This window comes from Papio anubis, chromosome 2 (genome assembly GCF_008728515.1).
Source record: "Papio anubis isolate 15944 chromosome 2, Panubis1.0, whole genome shotgun sequence".
In the NCBI taxonomy this organism is placed as follows: domain Eukaryota; kingdom Metazoa; phylum Chordata; class Mammalia; order Primates; family Cercopithecidae; genus Papio; species Papio anubis.
Window position 1 is genome coordinate 160820141 of NC_044977.1, and position 15948 is coordinate 160836088.

At 36.2% G+C, this 15948-nt stretch overlaps 1 protein-coding gene across 1 annotated transcript in view; it reads left to right on the forward strand.

The window, feature by feature from the left end:
- Positions 1–15948, forward strand: part of PIK3R4 (phosphoinositide-3-kinase regulatory subunit 4) — a 73647-nt gene that overhangs the window by 51770 nt on the left and 5929 nt on the right. Inside the window, exons 14-16 of the mRNA XM_003895125.3 lie at positions 9109–9273; positions 13760–13971; positions 15809–15940. Coding sequence (XP_003895174.1) covers positions 9109–9273; positions 13760–13971; positions 15809–15940 — 509 coding nt within the window. The remainder of the gene's footprint in view (positions 1–9108; positions 9274–13759; positions 13972–15808; positions 15941–15948) is intronic.

Genomic DNA, 15948 nt, shown 5'->3' on the forward strand with positions numbered 1-15948 from the left:
ATTAGGTTTAAGAAGAGCATATGGGGTTTCTATTTTGGAACGGCATAGTAAATCTGTTCCTCCATAAAGCAGTGAGAATACTGGCAAAGACTGGCAAAGTCAATTTTCTGAGAACTTTGGAAATCAGCTAACGCCTTGCAGCAATCTAAAGTGGATTCAAGAAAAACACTTGACTCTCCATAAGAACAGTGAGCCATGTCATCTTTAACTTACTGTAATCTCATGCCCCTTTACCAGCTCTGTGATAGTCTGGAAAACAGCCTCATAACTATGGTAGCCATGAAAACTAGCCCCTTAGTAGCCAGTGGAGGGGTCATAATAGCATTGGAGCTCCCCAAAAGCCCATCTCCAGAGAATTGTCACTATTTGACCTCTGCGCCAGCTGGCTGTAAAGTTCCATTTTCAGGACCCGTCTTTATTTGACTTGGCTCATACCTTGTTCTTTGAGAAAACTCTTACTCACAGGGTACTTGTTGAAAATAATCATCACCATTTATTTAACATAGCAGTCATCTTGAGGTGGCATCAAGAGGCTGACAGAAAGCTTAAAAGGAAGAACTGGGTAATGAGATGTCCATATGGGCCTTTGAAAAGTTTTGATCTATCCCTGGGTCCTTATAAGATCACATGTATATGTAGAGTTGTGCACATACCCAGGAAGGAACTGAAAAGACCAAATTCTCATGTCTGGCTGGCTTTGAGACTCTGTGCAAGCAAGAACTGAAGACTAAAGCAGAGATGTAAATGCCTGATGGAGTGTTGAAGGTGTGCCACAACATAAACAAAACCCTCAGTAAAAAGCTGGAACACTTAATTGTTCAAGGCATTGAAGGAAATACCTGCCAGTTATTAGGTGACCACTTACCTAACTGAACAGAGACTTCAGTGGCCACATATGACAAAGAATACAGACTTTATAGAATTAGTCCAAGCAAGTCACTAAACAAATAGCAACAGCTTTGGAATCTTATTTCCAACGTTGACACATTATATTAATTTTGAATGCACAGTTTTGAACAAAAGATTACAAGTTAGGCAAAGAAGCAAGTAAGGATGGCTTATACATAGGAAAAAACCTTACTAGACACAGATTTTAAATCAGCTATTAAAAATATGTGCAAAGAATTAAAAGAAACCATGTCTAAATAATTAAAGGAAAATATGAGAACATTGTCTAACCAAATAGACAATATCAATAAAGAGGTAGAAATCATAAAATAGAAATTCTGGAACTGAAAAGTATAATAACTGAAAAAATTTGCTGGAGAGCTTCAATAGCAGATTTCCACTGATAAGAGCAAAAAATTAGAGAATTTGAAGATGATTGATATTATCCAGTCAGAGGTACAAAAAAGAAAAGAATGAAGAAAAATGAGTAGAGCCTCAGAGACCTTTGGTGTACTATCAAGCATTCTCACACATGCATACTAAAAGTTCCAGAGGGAGAGGAGACGGAAAAGGGGACAGAAAGAATATTTGAAGAAATAATGCCTGAGAACTTTTCATGTTTGATGGAAAACGTTAATCTGCCAAGCCAAGAATTCAGTGAACTCTAAATAGGACAAAATCAAGCAAGCCATACCTGGACACATCATACACTATTGGAAGACAAAGACAGAATTTTGAAAGCAGAGAGAGAAAAGTGACTCATCACATACAAGGGATCTTCTATAAAATTAACAGTTGATTTTTAAGTCAGAAATGATAGAGGCCAGAAGTCAGTGTGTTGAAAGGAAAAGATTGTCGACCAGTAATTCTGTGGCAGTAAAATTGTCCTTCAGAAACCAAGGAGAAATTAAGACATTTCAAGATAAATAAAAACAGGGACTTTATTGCCAGTAGATTTGCCCTAAAAGAAATACTAAAGGGAGTCCTTTATGCTGAAATGAAAGAATATGATACAGTGACTTCAATCCGTATAAAGAAATGAAGAGCACTAGTAAAGATAACATAAGTAAATACGAAAGTACAAATTATTTTTATTTGTAACTCTTTTTACCTGCTATCTGATTTCGAAAGATGACTGCATAAAGAGATAATTATAAGACTGTCAGTGGGCTTATAACATGTAGATATGTAATTTGTATGACAGTAGTTATATGTATGAGGGAGGAGGGAAGAGAAGACAGAGCAAAGTTTTTATGTATTACTGAAATTAAGTTGGTATTAATTTGATTATTTTATGATGTTCATTGTATTCTCAGAGCAACCACAACTTATAAATGTAATCAGAAGGCAGAGTTGATAGAAAGGGTGAAAAACATGATCCAACTATATGCTATGTATGATAGACACACTTTAGATTTAAAGACATAAATAGGCTGAAAGTAAAAGAAATGAGAAGATAAACCATGCAAATAGTACCTAAGAAAGAGCTAGGCCAGGTGCAGTGGCTCATGCCTGTAATCCCAGCACTTTGGGAGGCTAAGGCGGTGGATCACCTGAGATCAGGAGTTCGAGACTAGCCTAGTCAACATGGCAAAACCATGACTCTACTAAAAATAAAAAAAATTTTTGCCAGGCATGGTGGCACGCACCTGTAGTCCCAGCTACTCGGGAGGCTGAGGTAGGAAAATTGCTTGAACGCGGGAGGTGGGGGTTGCACTGAGCTGAGATCGCGCCCCTGCACTCCACCTTGGGTGACAAAGCGAGACTCTGTTTAAAAAAAAAAATAAATGCTGGAGTGGCCAATGTCAGATAGAACATAAACTTTAAGGCACAAATTTCTCCTAGAGACGACGAAGGAGATTTTATAATGGTAAAAGAATAAGTTCATCATCAAGACATAACAATTACAAACATACTTAACAGCAGAGCCCCAAAAACACACTAAGCAAAACCCAATAGAATTGAAGGGAAAAATAGATAATTCCGTTATAATAGTGGGAGCCTTTAGTAGCTTGTTTTCAAGATGGATAGAACAACTACACATAAGATCAGCAAAGAGATAGAAAATGTGAGCAACACTACAAACCAACCAGATTTAACAGGTATCAGTAGAATTCTCCACTCAGAAACAGCAGAATATAAATCTTCCTTAAGTGTACATGTAATCTTTTCTATATTTAACCATATATTAGGTCACAAAACAAATCTCAATAAATTTAAAAGGATTGAAAGCATATGAAGTATGTTTGCTAACCAAATTGGAATGAAACTAGGTATCAGTAACAGAAAGGAAGTTGGGAAATTCTCAAATACATGGAGATTAAACAATATATAGCTAAATACCCAGCATTTCAAAAGGAGATTAGAAAATACTTTGAGATGAATGAAAATGAGAACAGCATACTAAAACTTAGATAATGCATCTAGAGGAGTACTAAAAGGGAAATTTATCACTGTAAACATTCATATTAAAAAAGAAGAAAGATCCTGAATTAGTAACTTAACCCTAACCTTAAGAAACTAGAAAAAGAGCAAACTTAAAGCAAGTAGAAAGGAGTGATAAAGACTAAAGAGGAAATAAATGAAATAGTAGAAAAAAAAAAAAAAAAAAATCAGCAAAGGTAGAAATTGGTTGTTTGTAAAGATCAACAAAATTGGCACACCTTTAGTGATCAATAAAAAGAGAGGACTCAAGTTACTAAAAACAGGAATTGAAGGGGACACATTACTACTGACTTGACAGAAATAAAAAAAGAGTACTGTGAAGGAAATACCATAAACAATTGTATGCCAACAAATTAGATAACCTAGGTGAAATGGACGAATTCCTAGAAAGACACAAGCTGCTGAAAATGACTAAAGAAGAAATATAAAATCTGAATAGACCTATAATAATAAAGAAATTAGTAATCAAAAAACCTCCCACAAAGCCCAGGCTGAGATAGCTTCATGGTGTATTCTACCAGAGGTTTAAAGAATTACAGTAGTTCTCCCTTATGTCCGGAAGAGACGATCCAAGACCCCTAGTGAATGCCCCAAACCTCGGATAGTACCAAACCTTATGTATACTGTGTTTTTTGTTATATGTACATATCTATGATAAAGTTTAATTTATAAATTAGGCACAGTGAGAGATCAACAACACTAATAGAAGAGTTACAACAATATATTTTAATAAAAGTTATGTGAATAGAGTCTCTATCTCTCAAAATGTCTTATTGTTCTGTACTCACCCTTCTTGTGATTATCAATCTAATAACTGGGACAGCTACTAAGTGACTAACTGACCAACGAGCAGGTAGTGTATTCAGCTGGATAAAGGAATGATTCAAGTCCTGGGCAGGAGGGAACAGGACAGTGTGAGATTTTATCACACTACTCAGAATGGTGCACAATTCAAAACTTATGAATTGTTTATTCTGGAATTTCCATTTAATATTTTCTGACTGCGGTTGCGGTTGACCACAGGTAACTGAAACCAGGGAAAGTGAAACTGTGGATAAGAGGGAACTAATGTAATATCCATCCTTCAAAAAGTCTTCCAAAAAATAAATGAGGGAACACTTCTTAACTCATCCTTTGAGGCAGATGTCAGTCTGATACCACAGCCAGGTAGACAGTTCACAAGAAAGCTATAGACCAATACCAATAATTAATATAAGTGTAAAAATCTGCCAGAAAATAATAGTAAACTGAATCCAACATGTAAAAAATAATATCATGACCGAGTACAATTTATCTTAGGAATATAAGGTTGGTTCAACATATGAAAATCAATTAATGTACCATTAATATGGTATAATGTACCATTTATATGGTATAATATGGTATAATATAGAATAAAGGGTAAAGACCAAACGATCATCTCACAAACTCTCAGAAAGTATTCGACAAAGTCCAATATCATTTTATAATTAAAACCAACTCAACAAACCAATTAGTAATAGAAAAGAATGAATACAGGCCATCTACACAAAAAACCCTACAGCTAACATTGTACTTAATGGTAAAAGATTGAAAGCTTTCCCCCTAAGAGTTAGACAAGAATGTCCACTTTTGCCACTTCATTTGAATACTGTACTGGAGGTTCTAGCCAGGACATTTGGGTAAGAAAAAGAAATTGAAGGCATACAAATTGGAAAGGAGAAAGTAAAATTTTCTGTTAGCAGCTAGCATGAGAATTAGCAATAATTAAACAATGATTGTTTTAAAAACTTACTAGAACTAATAAGTTCAACAAAGTTGCAGAATACAAGATGAATATATAAAAATCACTTGCATTTCTATATGGTAGCAATGAATAGTCCAAACATGAATTTAAGAAACCATCTATTTACAGTAGTATCAAAATGAACAAAATATTTGGGAATAAATTTTACACAAGAAAGTATAAGATTTGTATACTGAAAAATACTAAAGATCATTGAAAGAAATTAAAGAAGACTCAAATGAATGGAAAGAAACCCCATGTTCATGCAATGGAATACTTAATATCATTAAGATGGCAGACCTCTCGATGTACAGATGCAATGCCATCTCTTTGGAATTTCTAGCTGCCTTTTTTTTTTCCTGAAATCAATGATCTAATCCTAAAATCCATAAAGAGTGATAAGAGACTCAGAATAGCCAAAACAATCTTGAAAGAAAAGAACCAAATTGAAGGACTCACACTTCTGTATTTCAAAACTTGCTACAAAGCTACAGTAAATCAAGACAGTGGAGTACTGGCATAGGGATAGACATATAGATCACGTCTATGTGTATGTCTGTGTCATATTTTCATGGAATAGAACTGACATGCAGAAATACATTGATGGTCATTTTTTTTTGACAGAGGTGTCAGGATAATTCAATGGGGAAAAGAATGGCCTTTTGAACAAACAGTGCTGGGATTACAGGATTTCCACATGCAAAAAGATGAATCTCAGTAGACTTACTCAAAGTGGATCATAGACTAAATGTAAGAACTAAAACCATAAAACTTTTAGAAGAAAACATAGACATGTATGTCTTCATGACCATGGATTCGGTAAGGATTTCTGAGAAATTACATGAAAAACACAAGTGACAAAGGAAAAAATAGACAAATGGGACTTCATCAATGTTACAAACCTTTGTGCTTCAAAGGACTCTATCAAGAAAGTGAAAAGACAACCCACAGAATGGGAGAAATAACTTATAAATCATATATCTGATAAATATCTATTATTTAAAATGTATAAAGAACCTTACAACTCAACAGTTAAAAGACAAATGACCCAATTAAAAAGCAAATGATGTGAATAGGTGTTTCTCCAAATAGGACCAATTAAGCACATGAAAAGACGCTCCCTAGTCGCTAGAGAAATGTAAATCAAAACCACAGTGAGATACTACTTCACACCCACTACAATGGCTGTAGTAAAAAAGGCAGTAACAAGTGTTAGGATGTGGAGAAGTTGAAAGCTTTATACATTGCTAGTGAGAATGTAAAAATAGTGCAGTAACTTTGGAAAACAGTTTGGTAGCCTTTCAAAATGGTAGACATAGAGTTACCATATGACTCTATGATTCCATTCCTAGCTATATACCCAAGACAGTTGAAAACATGTTCACACAAAAATCTGTACACAAATGTTCATAGCAGCATTATTCATAATAGTCAAAAAATGGAAACCACAATTTCTATCATGTGATGAATAGATAAATTAAATGTGGTATATCTACACAATGGAAAACTATTTAGCCATAAAACGGAACAAAGTACTGCTACATGCTGTAATGTGAATAAACCTTGAAAACAGTATGCTAAGTGAAAGTAGTCAGATCCAAAGGCCACATATTGTATGATTTCACTTATATTAAGTGTTCAGATAGATAAATCCATAGAGACACAAAGTAGATTAGGAATTGCCAGGTGCTGGGGGAAGGGAGCTTTGGGAAGAGACAGCTAATGGATACGGGGTTTCCTTTGGGTATGCTGAAGATGTTCTGGAATTAGATAATGGTGATAGTTGTAAAATGTGGTGACTTTATTTATAAAGCCCTTTAAAAGGGTAAATGTGGTGATATGTCAATATTAAAAGAGATGGGGAGAGAAAGCCTAAGTGTGTGTGAGAGACCAAGCACACTGGCACTCCCGTCTCTGCCATTGCTTGTCACTGGCTGTCTTTACTCATCTACAGTACTGATTGGGCCCCTGTAGGCATTGTGTTTGAGACATTTGTCCACACAAAGACTTATACACAAATGTTTATAGCGGCATTATTCATAGTAGCCAAAAGGTGGAAATGACCTATATGTTTATCAGCAGATGAATGGATGAGCAAAATGTGATGTAGCTGTACAATGCAATAATATTCAGCTTAAAAAGGAATGAGGTATTACATACCACACCATAAACTTTGACATTATGTTATGTGAAAGAAGCTTAATTTAAAGACCACAATGTATGACTGCATTTATATGAAGTGTCCAGAACAGGGACGTTCATAGAAAATAAAGTTGGTTAGTTGTTACCAGAGGCTAGGGAGAGAGGGAAATAGGGAATGAATGCTAATGGGTATGAGGACAGTTTATTTTTTGATGTCTTATAATTAATGAAAATGGCCTGGAATTAGTGGTGATCTTTGCAGAAATCTGTTAATATACTAAAAATCATTGAATTGTGCACTTTAAAATGCACTTTATGGTATTTGAAAATCATTTCAGCAAAGCTGTTATTAAGAAGAACAACTAGGCCGGGCATGGTGGCACATGCGTGTAATCCCAGCACTTTGGGAGGCTGAGGTGGGTGGATCATGAGGTCAGGAGATCAAGACCATCCTGTCTAACACGGTGAAACCGCGTCTCTACTGAAAATACAAAAGAATTAGCTGGGCTTGGTGGCGGGTGGAGGCTGAATCAGGAGAATGGCATGAACCCGGGAGGCAGAGCTTGCAGTGAGCCAAGATCGCACCACTGCACTCCAGCCTGAGCAACAGAGCGAGACTCCATCTCAGAAAAACAAACAAAAACAAAAACAAAAAAACAACTAGGGAGAGATGATTGATAAAATATGTGAAATACTACAGTTTTTTTTAAAAAACAAGTGTAAATATATTATGTATAGAAAACCTTTTGAAGGATATGTAACAAAATGTTAATAGTGTTTCTGGGTGGTATTGTTATAAATGTTTTTACATTTCTGTATTTTAGTGCACTTAATATGCATTAACTTTTATAATAAAGTGAAATAAATTACACAAGATAGATGAATGTGTTCGGCGTTTAGGGGCTTTTGACTTTTTAGAGGTATGGCCCCTTAGAAGTGTAAAGTTGCAGTCTGTGTGGAGGGTAATGGAGGAGGGAGTTGGTGGTAATGGAAGTCCCCTGCGTAGATGATATATTCAAGAAGTTTGGCAGTGAATTTAAAGAAAGAGAGTAGAAAACACAGCTTGAGAGATCAGCATATGTGTGGGAGAGACTGAATATTATAATTTTGCATTTATGAATGTTTTGTGGTTTACATATTACCTGATTTTCCCTGTGGTCCAGTTAGGGAAATAGGTCAAGGATAAACTGAGGCATACAACTGATTAAGTAGCTTCATCAACATCATGTAAGTAGTTGGTAGTGGAAGTTCTTGATTCCAAAGCCAGTGCTTTTCCTTCTGTGCCAAGCTGCGCTGTGTGATGGAATAACTGAAGAGTGTAAGAGTGAGGGTTTAAGATATTTCAAGAGTTGAAGGAGTTATGATAAGGACCACAAGTGTGGGAGTTCTCATTAGAAAAGAGTTCAAAACCAGCCTGGGCAACATGGCAAAACCCCGTCTCTACAAAAAATTAACCAGGCATAGTGATGCACGCCTGTAGTCCCAGCTACCAGGGTAGCTGAGGTGGGAGGATCACTTGAGCCTAGGAGGTTGAGGCTGCAGTAAGCTGTGATTGCACCACTGGCCACTATACTCCAGCCTGGGCAACAGAGTGAGATGCTGTCTCAAAAAAAAAAAAAAAAAAAAAGGAGAAGGAGGGATAGTCTATGATGGGAGAGAGAAGTGTGTGCAGATGGCTATTTGAAAATATCAGAAGAAAAGGTGATTTTTGTAACAGTTCTTTTGGGAGGAAATTCTTGTTTTTGTCCTGAGATCAGGGAAATTAAGTGGACCTCACAGTAATAATTTTGCTTGCTAATAGCCATGTGGATATTTAACATTAGCAGTGACATTGTTTCATAAATGAATTTTATTTTTCTTTCATTCAGATCTATTCTTACATACAGCCGAATTGGAGGTCGAGTCAAGACGCTCACATTCTGCCAAGGCTCCCACTATTTAGCCATAGCATCTGATAATGGTGCTGTCCAGCTTCTTGGAATTGAGGCTTCTAAGCTGCCCAAGTCTCCTAAAATCCATCCTTTACAAAGCAGGTATCTATCTTTTGTCTTTTAAACATTGTATTTAGTGCACTACAGTACCTTAACTCTCCTTTCTACCCTGCAATGTAGTTGGGATCAACTGAGGGCCTCTTACATTGCACTTCTTTTTTTAAGCCCATAAAATAAATAAATAAAATTTAAAAAATGTGCTTCCAGCTCAAAACTGTCACATGTGGTTAGTCTCGGAAGATGATACCTATGTATCTTACCTTCTGCAGACTTGTCAAGAGGTCAAAGGGGCAGCTTTGAACTTGCAGCTCATCCCAGTCTAGAATTTGTCTGAATAACCTAAAATTACCAGTTATATCTTCTGTCTCAGTTACTAAAAACACAACTCCGCCTGATTTTGAGAATGTGAGTGTTCTTCATTAAGGAAAACTCAAATGTCAGCATTCCGTGACTTGGCATTAAAATCTCTGAAGTTGAGGGGGACATGGAGAAGAGCATTTAGACAGATGATTTGCTTTTCATTTTAAAACAAAATAGCAGTGGTTCTATTTAAGAATTTTCTTCATTTTTTATAAATTGTGGTTGCTTGCAGATTAAATGCATACAAGGTAAGATATTTAAAGACAAAGCAGAACAATTTTTGACCAATATGTGTTACACACTGAAGATTTCAAAGACATGTTATGCTTTAAGAATCTACAGTCTAGTGGGAGAAATAGACAAGTGAACAGACAATTTCAGTGCAATGTGGTAATTTTTACATGGATAACAGGAGCCAGCTTGAAAGGGAAGACAACAGGTAAGACCAGGTGTGAGTTAGCCAGGTGAAGCAAGGTGGTTAGGAAGGCCCAGGTGGAGGTGGTGGACCCCAGAGAAGAAAGCAAAATGAGGAGTTGTTTAGTGGATGATAAGCCATGGCCATTAGGTAGCTTAAGGCAGAAAGGGATATTTGTTGGGTCACCTGGGCTTTTTGTTTTGTTTTGTTTTGCTTTTGCATTTAAAAAGGTTTTCCACACATTCACTGAACAGATTTAAGCTACTTTTTTCCAGGACATATTCTTTATGGTCTTTAATAACAAATGCCTGCCCATTTGTAAGAAAATCTGTTTCAGCAGATGATGCCTGTCTATAGTAACATATCTATTGAGTTTCATGTAAATTATTTAATAACTTGGCATAGTGCACTATGTGATGACTGAGCCCAGAGGCCACACACACAGACAGACATGCACATTCAGTGCACGGTTGTCTCTCAGCCAGCGGCACTTTTCACTGTAAATGTTACTCTCTTAAAGCTAACAACTACCATCAATAAGAGGTTGGACTGTTTGGGTGAAGGAAAAGGGACAAGATGGAGGAAGGTGAACAAGATGGAGCAGTCCCTGTTAAGCTCGGGTTCTTCCTCACTGAACTTTCCCCGCTGCGGCGTGGAAGATGCAGATCAACCGAGCATGCTCCAGGTGAGTCAACCAAGAGATCAAAACTACCCGCCACGCCTCTATGGAGACGCCTCTATCACGCCTCTTATCCTGCCCATCGCCCTCCCCTTCCAGTACCAATGCATAAAGTCTGCCACTGGCCAGCGTGACTTCTTCGCCCCCATTTGTGGGATCCCAGAACATCACCTCGAAAGACAGGCACTTCCTGGCCCCTCACACCTGAGGACCAGAGAACCTCAGTCCGAGAGTGTATGCATATTTGCAATAAAAGACTGCCACTTTCTTATGTAAAAAAAAAAAGCTAACAACTACCTAGATAAGGAGACTGGCAGGATGTTTAGCTTTTACTCTGCCTCACAGTGAGTGCTTCAAAGAAACCTTGCCATAAGGTCATAAGTCTTTGATTGTTTTGGTTATATCAACTGTTGTCATAGATAGCTCTTACTAATTAGAATTTGAGGAAGGAACCATTTTACATTTTACTTTGCAGTTGGATTTTTCATCACTCCTCAATAGGAAGATATGGTCCAAATTATAATATTTATAAGTACAATTGTTTATCCAAGAGTTAGCAGACTACAGCTTGCAGTATGGTCCATAAAATAAGAATGATATTTGCATTTTTAAAGGGTTGAAAAAATAATAATATTCAACAGGAATGTATGTGATTCACAAAGCCTAAAATATTTACAATCTGACTTCTTATAGATGATGTTTGCTGACCTCTGATCTACAAGATAAAACCAAAACTGCCTGTATGAATTCATGATATGTATGAATCAAGGAGACTGGCCAATGTTTTATGTGTTCTTTTTAGTTTTAAAAATGCCTCAGCTTGAAAAAAACTAGTACACTTATACAGTGGAATAATAATCTGCATTATAAAGGAATGAATTATTGACTCATGCAACAACATTGATGAATCTTAAATGCATTTTGCTAATTAACCCACTTAACTATATACCACAAAAAGTGAATTTTAACGTATGTAAAATTTAAAAAGTTAACCAGGATGTAAGGGGAAAGATGGAATGCAGTCTATGACAAATTAATCTGTTTTACAAGTGAATCACATAATCATATTGAAGGGCATGGCGAATAAAGGAGAAACTTTGGAAAACAGTTTTTAAATTTGATACTGGGAGGCTAATGACACAACTCAACTCAAACATTGTTTTCTAGTTCGTTGTTTTTCACAGGGTTAACAACTTCATTTTAAGTTTCAGGTTTAACAAATCTGAAACTTTACCCTTCGTTTGTGTACTCAGGTTGAACAAACAAGTAAATATATTGTAGTTATGGGAGCCAGGTTTGTCACTGTTAGAGAAAGGTATTACAGATGATTGAACTCTGGTGCTGCATAGGAGTTGGAGATTATCAGTATGGACTCATGATATTTGTATATGCATAGGCATAAATATATACATGTATAGAAACACACGAACAGATACAGAAATATAGATGTGTCCACATGCCTGAAGTAGTATACATAATATATCTTTTAGCTCTGGCCATTGAGAGGAACTAGAAGCAGGCACACTGCCATAGCAGTGAACACATAGGGCCTAGATTTTTGTTTCTAAATACATTGTTCAATAAAAGGAACTAGTACTTCTAGAACTGGTTGATTTCAGGTGTGTGGGGCAGGGAAAATAAAAGATAAGCCTGGAGCATCTTGTGGTGTCACAAAATTAGAAAGTATTTTAAAAAGTACATTGAAAGGGCATAAGAGCTAACATGAAAGAGCTTCCAATGGGCAAAGTTGGAACAACTTGGGCAACAAAATAAATAATTATAGTATTGGATTGTAACTCAAAGAATAAAATAAATATCTGTGAATCCATACTGATATAAATAAGTGAATAAATAAGTTTCTGGGGAAGAAGTGACAACTTACAGAAGAATCCCAGTCAACTAATGTAGAAGGACTGAGGGAAACAAAAAGTCACCATTAGCTCACCACAGGCATGCTCCCTCAAATGGATGCTAAAATTAGTGGGCCAAAGTTAAAGCAGAAACAGAATTTTTGCATTGTCTCAAAGTATTTTTGCCAAATATTGAGTAATTATAAAGGGAAAAAATGTTTTACAATGGAGAATCCTAGCAGACACCAGCTTAATTCAGATGATTCAAGTTAACATCATAAGTGATTCAGGTTAAACATTTCTAATCTGAAAATCCAAAATTCTCCAAAAACTAGAAGTTTTTGAATGCTAATTTGATGTCACACGTGAAAAATTCCACACCTGACTTCATGGGACAGGTTGCAGTTAAAACTTTGTTTCCTGCACAAAAGTATTTTGTACAAAATTGCCATCAGGCTATGTGTATAAGGTATATATGAAACAAATGAATTTCATGTTTAGACTTGGGTCCCATTCCCAAGATACCTCATTATGTTATTTCATCTTAAAAACAAAACAAAACAAAACAAAAAAACCAAAATCTGAAACAGTTGTGGTTGCAAGCATTTTGGCTAAGTGATAATTAACCTGCACATGCCAACATCAGGTCCTCCCTCAAATGATGCACTGAGAAGGGCACATCACTTCTGTGATATCTTCCCCAATAAGGCATAATTTCAGGATAATAATGAGAAAATGTCAGACAAACCCAAATTGAGGAACATTCTCTAAAATAACCAGTAGTCTTCAAAAATATCAAGGTCCTGAAAGACTGAGGAACTGTCACAGATTGGAAGAAATTTAATATTGCCCTGTATTATCCTGCATTGGATCCTGGAATAGTAAAAGGACACTAGTGGGAAAACTGGTAAAATCAGAATACGTTCTGTACTCTAATTACTAGTATTATACCAAGGTTAATTTCTTAGTTTTGATAAATGTTCTATGGTTATATAAGTTATTTACCTAAGGGGAAGCTTGAGTGAATGATATACAAGAACTCTACTATTTTTGCAATTCTTCTCTACATCTGGAATTTTTTTTAATGTATCAGCTTTCATTTGCTTGATGGAGTCACATAGCTCTTGTTTCTTGACTATGGATAGGATATAAAGTCATCTTAAAGGGAGACTAGTGCTGTGTTTTCAGTGACTGGAAACGTCTGTGCTTTGTGTATTTCTCTAGAATTCTAGATCAGAAGGAGGATGGTTGTGTTGTGGATATGCACCACTTCAACTCTGGGGCACAATCTGTTCTTGCCTATGCCACTGTGAATGGCTCTCTGGTTGGCTGGGACCTTAGGTCTTCAAGCAATGCGTGGACTTTAAAGCATGATTTAAAGTCGGGCCTCATCACTTCCTTTGCTGTGGACATCCACCAATGCTGGCTCTGCATCGGTAAGCTGACTTTCAAGTCATTGACTGGGTTTTGAATGCCACTAATGCCTGCAATTGCTGTCTTGTGAAAGCAGTTTTTTCCACTTTGTTCATTGGTAATTTTTCCCATCTCTTCTTTTCATAGTCATGTTAAAATAACTTGCAGTTTTATTTTTTTCATTAAAAAACAGGTTTGAAAGGGTGAAATCAGTATCCTAAGGCATAAAAGTCTCCTCATTGTCCTTGTCTTAAATGAGCCTCCTTACTTTATAATCATTAAGTGATCAGATTTGCTGGCATTCTCTTACTCTGCCAGTGAAGCAGCAGACTTGACTTAAGGAAAATAACATCTGAGTTTGGGCAGACATGGTTTAAATTCCAGTAGCTTTAGGCAGGTTGTTTAACTCCTCTGAGGTTCAGCTATCTCCATCTTCAAATGGGGCTAATCCTTTCAAGGGCAGCTTTGAGGATTTAATGAAGTAAAAGGATCTGTCACAGTGCGTGGTGTTGAGAGAAGAGCTAAGCAATGGTTTCTTACTTTATTATTTGCCTTGTCTCCAAAGGCTAAAGATGAACCAAGTGATCTAGCTTGCTTAAGCAGGATTTTAGAAAATGTATTGTTTCATGATATTCCATTTTATAGATAACAATTTGTGTATCCCTCTGTCCCTCAGTTGATGGATAGCTGAGTTGTTTCTAGTGTTTGGCTTTTCGGAGTCAACCTGCTGTAAATATTTGCAAACAAGTCTTTGTAAGGACATATATTTCCATTAATCTCAGGCATATGTATACCCAAGAATGGGATTGCTGCTTTTGTAAAATGTAATTTTTAATTGACAAACAATTGTATATATTTATGGGGTACAGTGTGACGTTTTGATACATGTATTAATTGCAGGATGATTAAATCAAACTAACAAATCTATCACCTTACATACATATTTGCTATGAAAACATTTACAATTTACTCTTTTGGCAACTTTGAAATATACACTGTATTATAGTCACCATTCTGTGCAGTAGATCACTAAAGCTTATTCCTCCTAACTGAAACTTTGTACTCTTTGATCAGCATTTCCCATTTTCCTGTCTGCCCCTTTCTTCCTTTAAGTTTCACGTTTTTCCCTCATGGTGTTTTGAACCTGCCACTTGAGAAACTACCACATCTTATTCTTTTCTAGTTGGCATGCTAATTCAGAGGAATTATCTTCTGTGCTTGAATTTCGGTTTTCTAGATTCCCTAACTTACATTTGTTACTGTTAAGTGTGTGCCCTTTGTTTTATTACTTTTTATATGTTTATATGGAATGCATTTTTTTTTTTTTTTTTTGCCTTTTGTGTGAATAAACTGTAGAGGGACAGAAAGATGTAATATACCTGTCTATAGAATGTTTAAGAGGGAAGGGCAAATGGAAACAATTGAAATCTGATGACAGATACAAAGCTGCTGCTACTTTGGGATTGGTAAAGTGATCATTGAATACCAGTAAAACATCTTTGGGTATTTAAGGCAATCTGAACATTTTGACATACCAAATTCATTTTGTATCTTCTCAATAGCTTCTGTTTTTGTGGGTGCCTTTGGCAGTTAATAACAATGTCAGCAACTAATAAATTATTCATTTTCAATTTACCTTATTAGTAGTAGCATTATGATAAGCACTTTATATCTGTTATTTAACAACCAAAGGGGTACTGTTTGAAACTGGTGAGACAGCTTCATGAGAACAAAACTTTTTTTTAAGTAATGAAGGTATTTTTCAAATAAATTCATAAAAAGCTAATTCCATTTGTATAAATGCAGCTTGATGTACTTTGATCATTAGATGGTAATCTTTTTGTGCTTTTTCTCTTTAAGGTACAAGCAGTGGTACCATGGCTTGTTGGGACATGAGGTTCCAATTGCCAATTTCAAGTCACTGTCATCCTTCCAGGGCTCGAATCAGGCGCCTCTCAATGCACCCTCTGTATCAGTCCTGGGTGATTGCAGGTAAGATG